At 41.9% G+C, this 14,214-nt stretch overlaps 2 protein-coding genes across 3 annotated transcripts in view; both read right to left on the bottom strand.

Moving 5' to 3' along the window:
• The window catches only part of klc1b (kinesin light chain 1b), a 125,808-nt gene that overhangs the window by 51,231 nt on the left and 60,363 nt on the right, over positions 1-14,214 (bottom strand). The gene's annotated exons all lie outside the window — the stretch shown is intronic.
• The window catches only part of ptk7b (protein tyrosine kinase 7b), a 62,632-nt gene that overhangs the window by 12,614 nt on the left and 35,804 nt on the right, over positions 1-14,214 (bottom strand). For both annotated transcript variants that reach the window (XM_052080406.1, XM_052080407.1), the window contains 4 exons: positions 9,568-9,864; positions 3,111-3,213; positions 2,790-2,974; positions 810-957 (listed from right to left, as the gene is read on the bottom strand). In XM_052080406.1, the coding sequence (XP_051936366.1) occupies positions 810-957; positions 2,790-2,974; positions 3,111-3,213; positions 9,568-9,864 (733 nt within the window). The remainder of the gene's footprint in view (positions 1-809; positions 958-2,789; positions 2,975-3,110; positions 3,214-9,567; positions 9,865-14,214) is intronic.

The raw sequence follows: 14,214 nt of genomic DNA, 5'->3' as shown, positions 1-14,214 counted from the left end.
CCATGTTGACAACCCTAGTCACATTTTCTGCAGGGCTGATATGACTAATGAACCATGAGCGGACGACTCGAAGCCTCATTCATTTCTCATTTAAACATAGGGAGCTGGAGCAAACCGCCATGCAGGCCTGTAAATTTCAACCCAAAAAGTGACTCTGTTTATGGTCACATGCAATTCAAAGACAGCTGCAGTGGCTCTGTGTGACGTTCGGTGTGGCCGCTACAGATATTTTCAAGTCAGGCAGCAACAACAGTGCAGTGTGTCCCATCTGCTTGTGACTCTTGTGCAGCGAACCGTGAGGAACATAAACTGACCATAATTATTAAAAAACTTAAATCACCCAGCAGGACAGATTTTTTTTCTTTTTAACCACAGCTGGCCGCAGGCTTGCTGGTTGACACATATGATCGAAAGCTTTCAAGGGGACATGCTGGTAAACTGATTGCAGCTTGAACTCTATTTTTCCGCTCAGTGCGTGAACACTGGAAGGCTCTTGTGATAGGCTAGCGAGAACACCCACGTTAAAATGAAATACAGCAGATTTCAAAGGAACTTTACAGCGTTTCCGTAATAACATTCCTTAATGTGCAATTCAGCTCAAGCCTGAGCTGCACATCAAAATGGAAGCTGAAAGTATGACTCAAGGGTTCCAGCTTATAGGTCTCAAGGGAATGCACCAAAGGTAGGCAGTAAAACAAGTAGAGCTGATGCATATTAGGAAGAATCGTGAGGTAAGGCCAGGTATCAATGTGGCAACAGGAGGGGACATATTCCCAGGGAAAAAAAGGGATATTGTAATCAGGATTTACCGAGTTTTATTGACCAGCAGCTCGCTTTCGTGATACCATTCCAGAGCAGGAGGCGGCACAGCCGTGAACTGGCAGTGGAACACAGCTTCTTCATTCCTCATAACCACCTGGTCCTCGGGAGTGACCACTGGTCGAGGAAAGCTCTTATCTATAAAAGGGGTAGACAAACATCTCCATTATTATATCTACAGTTATGAGACCATCAAGCGCAACCGCATCCGCGCACTTATTAAAAAGTGCCAACAGCAGTGCGGACCCTCAGGTGCTGGGATGTGTCAACACCTCAAGGGCCTCCAGGTAGTCTTCACTAGGGCCCTGGACTTTTCATTGATCCTGGACTCATCAAAACCATTGTTGTGTTATGGCAGCTGGAACACATGATGGGACTGACTGTTGTGCGGGAGGAAAAATCCCGATTGTCAAATTCACAAATTGATGTGGCATGTCATTTTTATTGAACAATCGCAAATTCATTCCATACCTTCTAATACCTGCTTACAATATGAATGAACTTGTCGGTAAGTTGTAATGTAAATGTGGTATTTCCTTCAAAGTTATAGATCTCCAATAAATGACGATTATCGATATATTTAAAAGTGGAGCAACTCTACTAGGTAGTAGGTCTGATTAACGAGGAGAACACGCAACACCACATGACTAAAAACATTTCATAGTAAATTTACATATTTAATTCATGGAGGTAAAAAATATAATGATATTTCCATTCTCAATTTCCCCTTCTGAGATTGGTCGCATTTTTATACTTGCCATTGACAACTGACTTTTGCAACCCATTGCATGTAGTTAAAAATATTTTCTTTGTGTTCAGACTGAAGAAACCATATCAAAAAAAACAAAAACAAACAGTATGACTGGTTAAATTTTGAATAATCCACAGGCGATGTCTTGAAATTTAGCATCAGTTTTCTTGGTCATATGCTCGGCCAATTTAAAAAAAGGTAGGAAGTACTGCAGAGGAAGCCAATAAGACTTTCCATTGAGTAGACATGATAGGAGAGAGGAGATGACAGGTGCAGTGGGATTTTTATGACAGCTCACAAATACGACTGAAATCTTCAATTAAAATGTGTCCTTTTGATTTATTCATTCATTTTTACATATTTTCAGGAACCACTGTGATTTCTCATATGCCTGTAGGCTAGTAACTCACTGACAGTGTTCATCAAATTAAATACAGTAAAATTTCCCAGTTGCCACATAAGAGTTGGAATTTGTCAAATTAAAGAGACCACGCTTCATTTCCACATTGTTATATGGCCAGAAGGGTAGTCGATTAAAGGCCGTATTAGCCTAGAGATCCCTTATATTATACACTTGGCCCACCCAAGAACTTTAAGACTGTAAGACTGTTACAGTGTGACTACGCTGAAAAACTGCTCAAATCTGTCAAATCTACCTCAAAGTGAAGCCCTATGGCAGTACCAATGGTGGATAGGGTAATTGGAAACGCCGTAATTATCCATCCTTCCTCCACCCAGGTGCTGACATTACACGAGTGTGATTGTGTGTGTGTGTGTGTGCGCATGTGTGTGTGCATGTGTGTGTGTGTGTGTGTGTGTGTGTGTGTGTGTGTGTGTGTGCGTGCGTGCGTGCGTTTCAGGTGGTTCAGTGTGATGCAACCATGTACTGAATGTACTGTACTTCTCTCTGCGGTGTACTAGTGTCACGCAAGCACACATAAAATGGGGAAAAAAATCATGACAAGGGCAAGCAGTAATACAAATACACTCATGATGCATAACAGTACACATCAGCAGTTTTGTAAACGGGCAGTAGTCATGCAGCTATATGGCGTATAAGCCTGCCTATGTTGGTCTGCTCCATTGGCATTTATGATGTTCTGTCTCCATATGTAAGCTGAGTTGACAACGCGCCATTATGTTTTATTTCATGACATGACATATCAAAGACCAATAAGTCAGCAAACTGTGTGCACCTACTTGTACACATTGGACATACCTATGATGTTGAGTGTGAAATTACTGTTGCTGCAGACGTGGCCGGCTGCGTTCTTGGCACAACAGTAGAACAGACCATTGTCATCTGGAGTGGCGCTCTTGATTGTGAGTGTTCGTTCCTTGTTGTTGATCTGATGGCTTTTCTCAGTCAGTTTCACTCCGTCTTTGAACCACTGGCAGGTTGGCCTGAGAGGAAGACATGAAATGGGGATGATTATGATGAGGAGTAACAACAAAAAATCCCCAACATCGGGGTATGACAGAATTAACTTATTTTGGTCTTGCACCATCCTAGAATAAAAAAATGATCGGGGAGACTCACCGTGGGTGTCCGTCAATGTGACAGCGAAGCGTGACGGGGGCTGAGCTCTCGATTTCCCCTTCTGAGATGGGCTCCTTTAATGTCACACCACCGCTTTCTAACCCTGCAGAAGCAGAAAGGAAAACAGTCAAGACTTCAAGTGGGAGGATGGACAGACAAGAAGTGTTACAGTGATTGTCAGCATGAGACACAGACTTAAGTAGTCTGCTGTTATTGGACATGTGAGACACGGTGGGCCTGCAAGAATGACCCCATGCAATGTCGAAAACATTGATGCACACTGTCCATAATTCCTCCAAATATACAATCAAAAGGCTAAAAGTATCATTGGCTACGAATAAAGGTACCGCACAATGGATTGTCAAGTCCAACAGGAGTCAAAATAGGAGTAATTCATTAATTAATCATTCCTTCAAACTATAGTCAATACAACAAAATCCAAACGTTATACTTATAATAAGATACATTGATTAGCTCTATGAGATAATTAATGATTCGCTGAACAGTGACCTCTACCACGAGGAAAATAAACTGACTCTTACTACAGTATATTCCTCTTTTGGCAGCAAAGAGTGTCATGAAACATGATTGACGTTTGCCACAGATGAATATGGACATGGGTGCAAAGAAACCAATTCTCTGTTTTGAATGCATCAGACAGGAAAATATGAGGTTCTACTTTGAAATATGGCTGAATGGTGGTCAGGTAACTGCCAATCACGGCTCGTTCGCAAGCTGAGCTGTGGTTGGTTATTCCCTGACCACTGAAAATGTGTGCTGTCATTTTCGATCGACAACTAGTGGCAAAATGGGATTTTAAAGTTGTTAATTGTACATGATAAATAATGAAATTATTACATTCATTGGAGACAAAATATTAACTTTTTTTGATTGCTGAAAATGGCCAAATCAGTGAAGTTTCCCTTGAATTTTAGTGTTCTATTATTATGAATGTCACGGCTATAATTGATGGTGTTTTTGCCAATTTTACATTTTGGTGCGGCACGATTTAGATTAAGCCCTATGAACACACACAACCCAAATAATTTTTTATACTTCAGAGGGGGGGGAAATATTTAAAATGAATGAACACTGGCAAAGTCCTTTTCAGCTTTTGTGTTGCCTTGTCTTCAAAACACTCCTTTAAATGTGCTCATTGTATTTGTATACAGTTTCTCCATTGCTGACATTTTCTACAGCCTGTGGCTGACTGGTGTGAGCAGCAAGCACTCTTTATAGCATCTATTAAAAATGCATGGCATCACCTGAGACAGGAAGAAGCTGCCTGACAAAGAGCAAAGTAGGCTCTACAGGGAGATCTGTCTGGATTAATATGTTATGCTTTCATTGACTCGCCTAAACCCAGCCTTCTCTGAGACCCATACAGTACGCTTTAGCATCATCTAAAGGCAGATTGCCCCCCCACCCCCGAAAAAAAATGCAGATCTCCTTAAAGTTCACATTCCATATTGGCCCAAATATAAGACGGCCATGATAGTAAGACGACCCCCTCTTTTTCAAGACAAGTTTGAAAAAAGACTTTGAACACCAAATTTATTTTTATACAGAAAATAATTACAGTACATCTGAAACAAATGATTGTAACAATATATTTGAGAGACAAAGCACATTATTTTTCCTCATTCAAATCTTAATATCTGAACATTTAAATATATAAACTAAAGTGCAATCACATTCGTAAATGAATGGCTTCTGATTTTTGAAATGTAAATGACATCATAACTTCCCCTCAGCTGCCGGTTAACCTTGCCGATCTTCGACCCACTTTTCTCCAGATTGTCGCTACGTTTCTCTATTTTCTGTTATGTCTTCTATTATTTTCTTCTCTTTTCCATCTTAAGATTAAGATATACTTTATTTGTCCCGCAATGGGGAAATTACAATCAGAATTCAGAAAGGAAAAACGCTGGGTCGGGAGAGGGGAAAAAAAAAAAAGAAAAACGCTTACCGCTATTTTTTATTTTTCTTCCTCGTGAGACCGCTATTTTTATTTTATTCTTCGTGACAGGGGTTCTCTTTGGCCTGGGGAGTCAAGTTCAGCATTCGCTTCAATGATATCTGGCGTCATCTAGCGTTGTGAATGGGTATAACGTCTAGACCCCGAATATAAGACGACCCCCACTTTTTCAGTCTTATTTCTTTGCAAATAACACCGTCTTATATTCGGGCCAATACGGTACATTTGTGCATCTGTCAAAGACATGTTTGCATACAGTGATGAATGAGATGCCGCCCACGCCGTCCTAAGCAAGAGGAATCATTTCAGTGCCTTCAAGCGGGCTTGTTGTGTGCACACGTCAGAAAGTCTGTTAATTGTGTGTCTGAGGCAAGGTCGCTCTTGTGAAGAGGAGTAAGGTGAAGGCTATAGAAGGACCTCAGGGCAGACACACTGAACTTTCCATTGGTGCAAAGGAAGCTGAAGAATTCGAACAAAAACAGAAGGTGTAAACACGGAGTGTCAGCGAGAGTTCACTGCAATAACTATCATCAGCATGTCAAACCTGGTTTGCAAATAAAGGCAGTTGTTTAAACCTGCCCAGAGGTTTCGGATACAGGTGGTATAAAATATAAGGGCTTCTTTCTAACACGTTTCTATGAGTCAGTGTTTTTTTTGGGGAGTTTTTTTTTCCCGTAATGAAAACAACACGACTTGAACAACAGTCTTTAAACAACCAGATTTTATGTATTTACCAAATTTACATTTGCCTTCATTGAACGATTCCAATAAGGTTGGGGAAGCACAGAATTGTCCAAAGTATCTCAGTATGGTGAACTAAGGCCAACCTCATGATCAATTGTTTGTGTTCCGAGACCGTCATCATATAAAGATAAATATGCGGCATGCACGTCAATGTCAAGGAACCATGCCCTACCACTGACCTCTGTAGACAAAAATCCATTAACAATCACAATGAACCATTGAGAAATCGGGGCTTATATCCGCTTTTGGTTGAACTAGATTTCTTGACACTTGCACATTCTCAGCTTAGGTTTCTCCAGCTGTCCACTTGACAAACAGAAGGTAGTCTTTCATAACCTATTAAGAGGGACACATACTTGTTGATAATCCATCCTCAGAATGCATGACCAAGTGTCTAAGTGAGTGAGTGTGTGCCTGCCTGGCCTTAAACATCAGAATTAAGGCTGTACAATTATAATTACGTTGGAGAAGGAATCGGAAGCCAGATCAACTCAGGGATGACAATAGATCAATTGAGACCATATTACAGTTCGGGCAGCAGATATGTGTGAGCTTGTTTTTTTGCTAATTTCTGAAAAAGGAATTGCAGATTGTGCTACAGAGGCAATGTATTCTAGGCTTTTCATTTGACTGGCAGTACCATATGCGTATGTAAATGCAAGTTGGACTCCTGCTGTGAAACAGAGAGATAAATAAAAAATGAAGAAGGCCAGGGAAAAGTGTGGCGTCAGATTTGATCAGCTGTGCTTGACAAAAGGGCAACAGGCCAATGCTTCAAATTCAATCAATTCAAGGAGATGATGTTGCCGTCACATGGTGGAGCACAGGCGTGAGGCTGATGAGCAGCTGCGTTTTGTCAGCTCACGTGAAAATGTGAAACAAAAGTAGGGGGACAGATGGATGAGAGCTAGTGGCCTTGCATTAGTGATCAGAAAGGATGTCCTAAGAGCACACAAAGCTATCTCTTCATAAAATGTAGGTTAGGGACACTCACAGTAATCAGCACAAGATGATGTGTGTTTGCTTTTGCTCGTGTGGCTCAGTGCAGGTTTGCAGATTAAATAGGGAGTGCGGATTGAGCGCGTTTCATAAGTCAATTGCCAATGCATGCAACACATTTCCCAAACATTAGACTGTCTGCACGTTGCTGCAGGCGTCAGGCAAAACACCCGCAGAACCAACAAACGTGCTGACAAAGGCGAAGCATGGCCCCGACGACTCTGCTGGAAGCGGTTTCGCCACGGAGACCCAATGACCAGGCAGGTCAAAGGAACGAAATGGGGGGTGGGCTGAACCCCTATTAGAGAACACAGAGGGGGATAATTACTCTGAATAACTCTCAACTGACAGGATTTGCTTACCCACCATTGAGAGCAAGATAAATTAACTCTCTCGCTCTCGCCACAGGCTGGGGTGGGGGAGTCAGGGGGGATAAAAACCGATGGCGGTACAGTACATGTAGAGCACCCTGCCCTCCCCCCTATAGCTCATATTTACTACGATGCACGCAAAGTAGCATACGCATGAGTGAACACTCAAGCAGAATTAGAGCTAGAGGGGGTCTTTAAAAGCTGCGTGTGGCTTTATCACCCGTTAAATGTATGTTGGGGAAATATGAGAGCATTTGTCATAACATGGTCTGATCCAAGTAAAGCGATCCACAGAGAAAAGCCAACGTGCACCTCTTGACAATGACAAATGAGTTGATACACAAAAACAAGCATGGCATACAAATGAATTCTTTAGGATTCATTACTGATACGAACAGGGGAACATCTACATTGCAACACACTGCGAAGAGACAGTATTTGCCAAGTTATCAGGAAAATAGAGACATATTGGAATAGTGGGCTTTGCATGAAGCCTGCGGCTTCATGCAAACTTTTCACAATTTTGAAGTCTCAATTGATACAATTTCAGATTTTTATTTTAATAAACAAGACATTTTTTTCTTACTTTACAGGTTCTATAAGTTAACTGAGGGTTGACCAACTTCCTAGAAGAGATTATGTTTGACGTGGAAGGTTTCAATTTACCGTTACAGGACTGCACTGCACTGCTAATTAATCTCCACACATCCCTTTGCACAGCAATGCAAAAGCACTGCCAGTCAAAAGGGAAGAATTAATGTTCTATCTATGATGTGCTTTCTCATTAATCTGATGTCAAGCAATCGGTTTGAAATTTTCATGGAAAAGGTTAACCAGTCATGTGTGAATATCACCGAAGAATGCCTTTAAGCCAGCATTGTTCAGCCAATGTACTGCAATGTCACGGCAGCGATTTAACTATAATATAACAATCTGTTTTGTTCATTTGCTTTAAAAAAAGTTGGTTAATATTAGATTCCATATTCATAAATAGTTGATCGTTCCAAAAATGAAAGTAGTATTTCTCACTGGGATTTCCTCAGAAAACTGCTGTCTAGATCTGGAACCTGCAGAAAAAACAGGAACATTCTGTGGCAGCTAGTATAACTCTGAACGATGCTTGACCTCCCACACAATCTATGCATCCATTGCGAACGAGCCCCGTCTACATCAAACTATCCATCCATTATACAAACCGCTTAGGCAGATTTGAACCCTGGACCTCAACACTGTGAGGCAGATGTGCTAACCAGTTGTCCGCCATGCTGCTGCATCAAACTAAAACAATGAAATTGGCCGAGTGTTTGAGTGATCCGGGTGGGCTTTTTCTCTGGTTTACTCTTTACACTGTGTGAGGAATGCACTTCACTCTTCAAAAGAGATTACACTCAGCTATACTGTATACAAATGGGAGGTGGGGGGGGGGGGGGGGGGGGTCATCCAATGCATGGAAATGCTAATGCCAACAGATATAGTTTCTGATTAAACATGTCAAGAGAACTGGTGTTTCATGTCCAACTTGTTTGATAAGCTTTACTAACATAGTGGATCATCTTTATTTAAAACACATTAAAGCCACCTCTTTCACACGAGAGAAGCTTTCGAAAACTCATGAATGTCTTATGACAATGACACGATGCGCTTCACATGCCACAAATATCTGCTTGTGGAGATTCACCCCTATCTCTCGGTGTTTAGGACAGACTTTCAGTTTGCAACTAGAAGGTCTTGTTTGATTGTAATCATCCTATGAAAATTGATACCTGTCACTCCCCTCCCCCGCCCCCCCCCCAAAAAGGAAAGACACGTTTCTGCTTAAATGTAATGATGAAAGAGAAAGGCAGTATTTCAAACGGATGCACTTCAATCGTAACAACTAGTACCAAAGGCTGCTCCACAATGTGACCACCTTGTTATTTATCACTAAACAGGATAGCTATGGCTTTCTTTTCACCAATGATGTTGCCTATGCTGGAAATGCAATGCAAGAAAAGGGAGTGTCGTTGATCAAAGTCAATTAAATTGCTTGAAGGTAAAAGCAACTCCGCAACATTCAGACTAAACACATGGGAAAAGAGCATGCGATGCAACATGGAAATAAAAATTTATTACAAGCAACAAGAAACACATGCTCGGTGGCGCTCATCTCCAGTTTCAATCGGGCAAATGAGAGGAAGCTTCAAAGAAAAAGGCAACAAAGTGGAACCATCCCCTCAACTTTTTAGCCGCCGCCTACTGTCACTTTTATCTTGCTTTTCTGATCTGGAAACTGGACAAACATCCTTTTTGTCATCATGAAACCGTGTCAACTGGTCATTTTCGCATGGGAAAATGAGGTGCTTTCAATCTAAAATGGAAGACTTACATTTGATGTTGAAAGAGGCGTTCGTGGAGTGGAGCACCTCTCCCATGGCCGTGTTCTGTGCCACACACTCAAAGTTTCCTGCATCCTGTTGACGGTCCACAGTGATGAATTTGAGATTGCTGCCCTCCTGGTGCCTCCTCTCGCTGTTTTCCAGCGGCTGCCCATTGTGGAGCCAGCGGTACGTGATGTCAGTCGGATCGCTGACCTCACAGCGGAGCATGGCGCTACGGCCATGCAGGGCATCCTGAGACTTGGGCTCTCTGGTGAACTGGATGGCAGCAGCCCCGATGGATAAAACTGAGAGGAGAAAAGACAGACAATAAATAACAGGGCCGATTGACCTTGTGTGAGAATGTTTCAATATGATCTGAATTTAGAGGGGGTGGGGGGCATACGCACACACAAACTCACTCACACACTAGTCTTGTGCCATTAGTTTATAAAGACAGCTCTCAAATGCGACACCAAGTGTTGCACGCACATCCTCATGCACACTTGAATCTTTTATGACGCATCTACCAGGACCGAGAGATAAGTCTTTTCTGCTCTATTTAACCACATCTCACTGCAGGGAACGAAATGACTGAACCCTGAACCAAAGCTCCCAAGAACACAATGCGACCGGCGTCATTTTAACGTGCAACATCATGTTCCTTGGTAGCGATGGAATTAGTTTAACTCGGAACAGAGCATGCAAATTGAACAAGTCTAGCACACAGTGTGTATTTTCAGTTTACTACGGACTTGTCACAACATAGAGTACAGCTGTACAAGACAATGAGATTCCATGCAAGACGCTGGATTGGCTCTTTCAAAGATAATGCTCAACCGAGTTCCACGATGAACAATATGTTTATTATTGCACTCGTAGATTGCAGCAGTGCAAAACCTTATTCAGCTGCCTAATACAAACATTTGTAAGTGTCAAGTCCAGTTGGTGTTACTATGTTTGAACTCTAGCAATAATCTCTCTTCATGTTCCAATACCTACCACAACGGACCCCTATCATGTGTCAAGGCAGTCCCCATTTGCCAGTTAGCATACCTGATGTCAAGTTTGTTATCATAAGGAACGGTCTATTGCTAAGAAGCGATGAAGCGTACCTACCAGCAATGTGTGGGCGTTGTGTGTTATGTGTCTGCATGTATTGAAAAATTTGAGACCGGAGCCAAGCCACAGCAGAGATGTTTCAATAATACTAAATCAAAGAGCTTGTTGAAACCAAGACAGTACCTCACTGATTGACCCTCATCAGTCCTTACAAAGATTGTCCATTAAATCTTAAGAAAAAAAAGTATATTCTGCAAAATGGCACAAAGATCATCCATTGATTTAGTATGCAAGGTGAGAAGAAATTTTCTTTTTGTTTTGTTTTTTTTTTTGCTACTCATAAGCGACAGTCTCTTCCTCATTCCTATTTATTTTCCATGTTCTGATTGAAATGGCTTTCGGCGGGCAAAATACTAGTGTTCCAGTTTATACGCTTGCCTTGGCACATAAGCTGTGAAGCAAATAAAGCCCTTCAGCTACGTCTTTCCATGACGCTGTTTGATTTAAAAAACAAGAATAGCTGTGGCAATTTTTTGGCAGGAAGGTCTGGCACACAAGTGGGTTCATCTTTGTGGGGGTCACAGTCCAGCAGGCTTTTCTTCAGTGGCAACTCAAGTGTGGAAAACCGTTTTACAAATATCACAAGGACACCCATTGCCAGATAATTTACACTACAAGCAGCATTTCTCCCCTCAAGTTGTGCCTGTGAAGTTGAGGTTAGGTCAACTTTGACTTTACATGGTTATATCAAAATTGTGAGGAAATCTGGTGACACGGGGAATCGATTTGAAGGTAATAAATAATATAATTGAGAAACAGTTTTGTGCCGATAGGGGGAAAAAAACAAAACAAAACAGAATGGCACTCAATTGGAAGCATGAAAAATGTACATGGCTCAACAACACACAGAATTAGACATTCATACCTCCAGCATACACCACACTGGCCGAGAAAAAAGAGTTCATAACATGTCACAGTACATGTATCTCGACTCATTAAAATTATTTGCTAATTTTCCTCATGGTCAATCAAGGAAAATCAGTCACATTCCCATCCACAGTTAAAAGAGTGAGTTTGGGCATCCTGCCACGTGCAACTCTCTTAAGAGGCTGTGAATTTGATATGTATAAAACTAGGAAGAGAGAGCATCCTAACATTCACTTCAAATAAATACCGGAAAGCCTCAATGCCAAGCATGCTGCTGGGTTGTGAGACAGCCAAGTTCCCCCGCAGGCTGAGCCGCCTCGGCCAAGTTTTTGTACATGCAGTATGATATTCTGTGTGCATTTTGAAATGGGTGCAAGAGCTGTGTAATGAAGTTTACTTCATACCTGTTGACGTAATGTCTGTGTATATATGTGAGAGTGTGTTCCCGAGTGCACAAAGGAGAATGAGTTCCGGGAAAAGTCCCTGCAGAGAGAGACAGCACACAAAGCTGAGGTGTTTTCGCCAACCACATGATGAGTGACGATGGGAGGAGAGTGATGACACATAGGGAGGCACCGTCTATCACATTTGTGGATGTCTGCAAAGTTCACAGTGCTGCAGCTCAAACCAAGAAGAAGGTCAGGTGCACCGGGCCGTGACCTACATCTTTGGAACATGCACTGCTTGTATCATAGGGGCACCCAAAAACACACTTTAAAAATAGACACATAAATAAATGAATATACAGAGGACCGCCGGTATTTGTGGGGGGTAGGGACCAGGCCGAAAAATCTGCGGGTACCGAACCATAAGTATAGTTCTACTGTATTGCCGCTGCTGGCCGGAATACCATTATACCGTATCTCTGAAACCATTAAAACTCATGTTTGTTGATACCCAGTGACCAACGGTATCGACTTGTGAATGAATGAAATTCAACTGATTTGGACAAATGAGGTTTCGGCCTGACTACAGCGAGACACAAGTCACAACTGTAGCATCAGTGAATACAGTACAATGATTCTTTATTTGCCTGTGCAACTACTGTAGATCGAAACCTGCAATGTGGCTCATGATTTCCCACTGAGCAAACAAAGGAATGATTGAACTGAGTGCACAGAGGGACAAACAAAGAGATAAGCAGGACAAACAACAGCCTAACTTCTGAGGGAGCTTCAAAGTGAGAGGAGTTGAAAGGGAAATGTTCAGTGATAAAGAAGACAAACCAGGACTACGATAACTACTATTATAAAGCACTATGGTAAGAAAACTGCAAGTACAAATCCAAATCACAAGATGTCATCCACGTTGTTCTCAGATAAGGTCCAGATGTCAAAATTTAGCATGCAAAAGTTAATACAATGCCTTTTTTATGATTTCAAAACAGAATCCAGTCATTTGTGGCAAACTGAGAGTAGCATTATAGTTCCATCAAATAAATATATGTCATCAGGCGGTTGAGTGACAACTTTAGGATTCTTTCCTGACAGCCATCGGAAGCGACCCGTGCAATGACCCCTCCCTTTGTTTCCCTAATCTGCTGCTATGGTGACCCAAAGCCCAGAAAACTAATGGATGGGAAAATTGGCTTTGCAACTACAAAAGCTGAGTGGGTACTCCTGGATATTATAGGGATCAATATGCACTTTCCGGGAATTGTTTACAATAATACACTAATGCACCAGTCAGAGAAGCAGGTCCAATACATTATTAACATCCAGTCCGATGAAGGTAACTGACAACAAAGTGGAAGTAAGTAGGTTGAAGACAAAGATCTGATACTGAGAGGATAAAATGTCTGCGCGCATCTTCCGATTCAGTGCACCGAAGCCTGCCTTGGCTGGCTAAAATATCAGGTGGAAGTGACCCTCAAGTCGGCACACTGCATAAATTCACTGCAAAAGCATAAGCATGAGTCAATATCAAGTTCAATGGTGCTCGTAGGCAAATGACAGAAGTTGTGGAGTTCATGTATCAGAAAAAAAGGCATAGCACATCAAAGAAAATTGAATTTTTAAAAAAGCATGGGAGGAACGTAAGGATGTGATTAATTTGCACTTAATGCCCGATGCTTGGCTCGCTAAAGTCCAACGAGTGGTTTGCTTGTGTCCCAAAGTCAGCTCAGATTTGCTCCAGTCCCAGTCATGACCCTGATGATAAGTAGTGCAGGGAATGGGTGCGTGGATAGATTCATTGAGTGACAAGAGTCATAAAAGTGACAGGCTCACTTCCATCATGGAGACAATTGGAATAATGAAGACATCTGTCTCAACAAGTTACGACACAGTGATGAAAACCAACGATGCATAACCCATATCAAATACCAACTGTATGTGGGTTGCCTCAGTGGACCATGTCAAAGCAAGGCTCACGCAGAGGATGGTTTTCAAGTGAAAAGATGGTGGAACGGAGTCTTGGCTTGACAGAAATCAGCCATGCTGATGCATTGACTGAAATAACCACCGTCGCCAGATGTTTATCTCTCGGACATTACAGTCACTGTCACCCAGTTCTAAAAGGCAAGCAGATTACACCATTGTTTACACCAGCGGCAACATTGTTACCCATCCTGTCAAATACCAAGAACATCAATCGCTCGCAAAGATTTTCTGCCATTGACAACAATGAACGAAAACCAATCATGATCATTTTCAGGTTATTCTTCAACC

The sequence above is a fragment of the Hippocampus zosterae genome, chromosome 11 (assembly GCF_025434085.1).
Source record: "Hippocampus zosterae strain Florida chromosome 11, ASM2543408v3, whole genome shotgun sequence".
NCBI lineage: Eukaryota > Metazoa > Chordata > Actinopteri > Syngnathiformes > Syngnathidae > Hippocampus > Hippocampus zosterae.
This window is presented reverse-complemented; position numbering and strand designations above follow the sequence as displayed.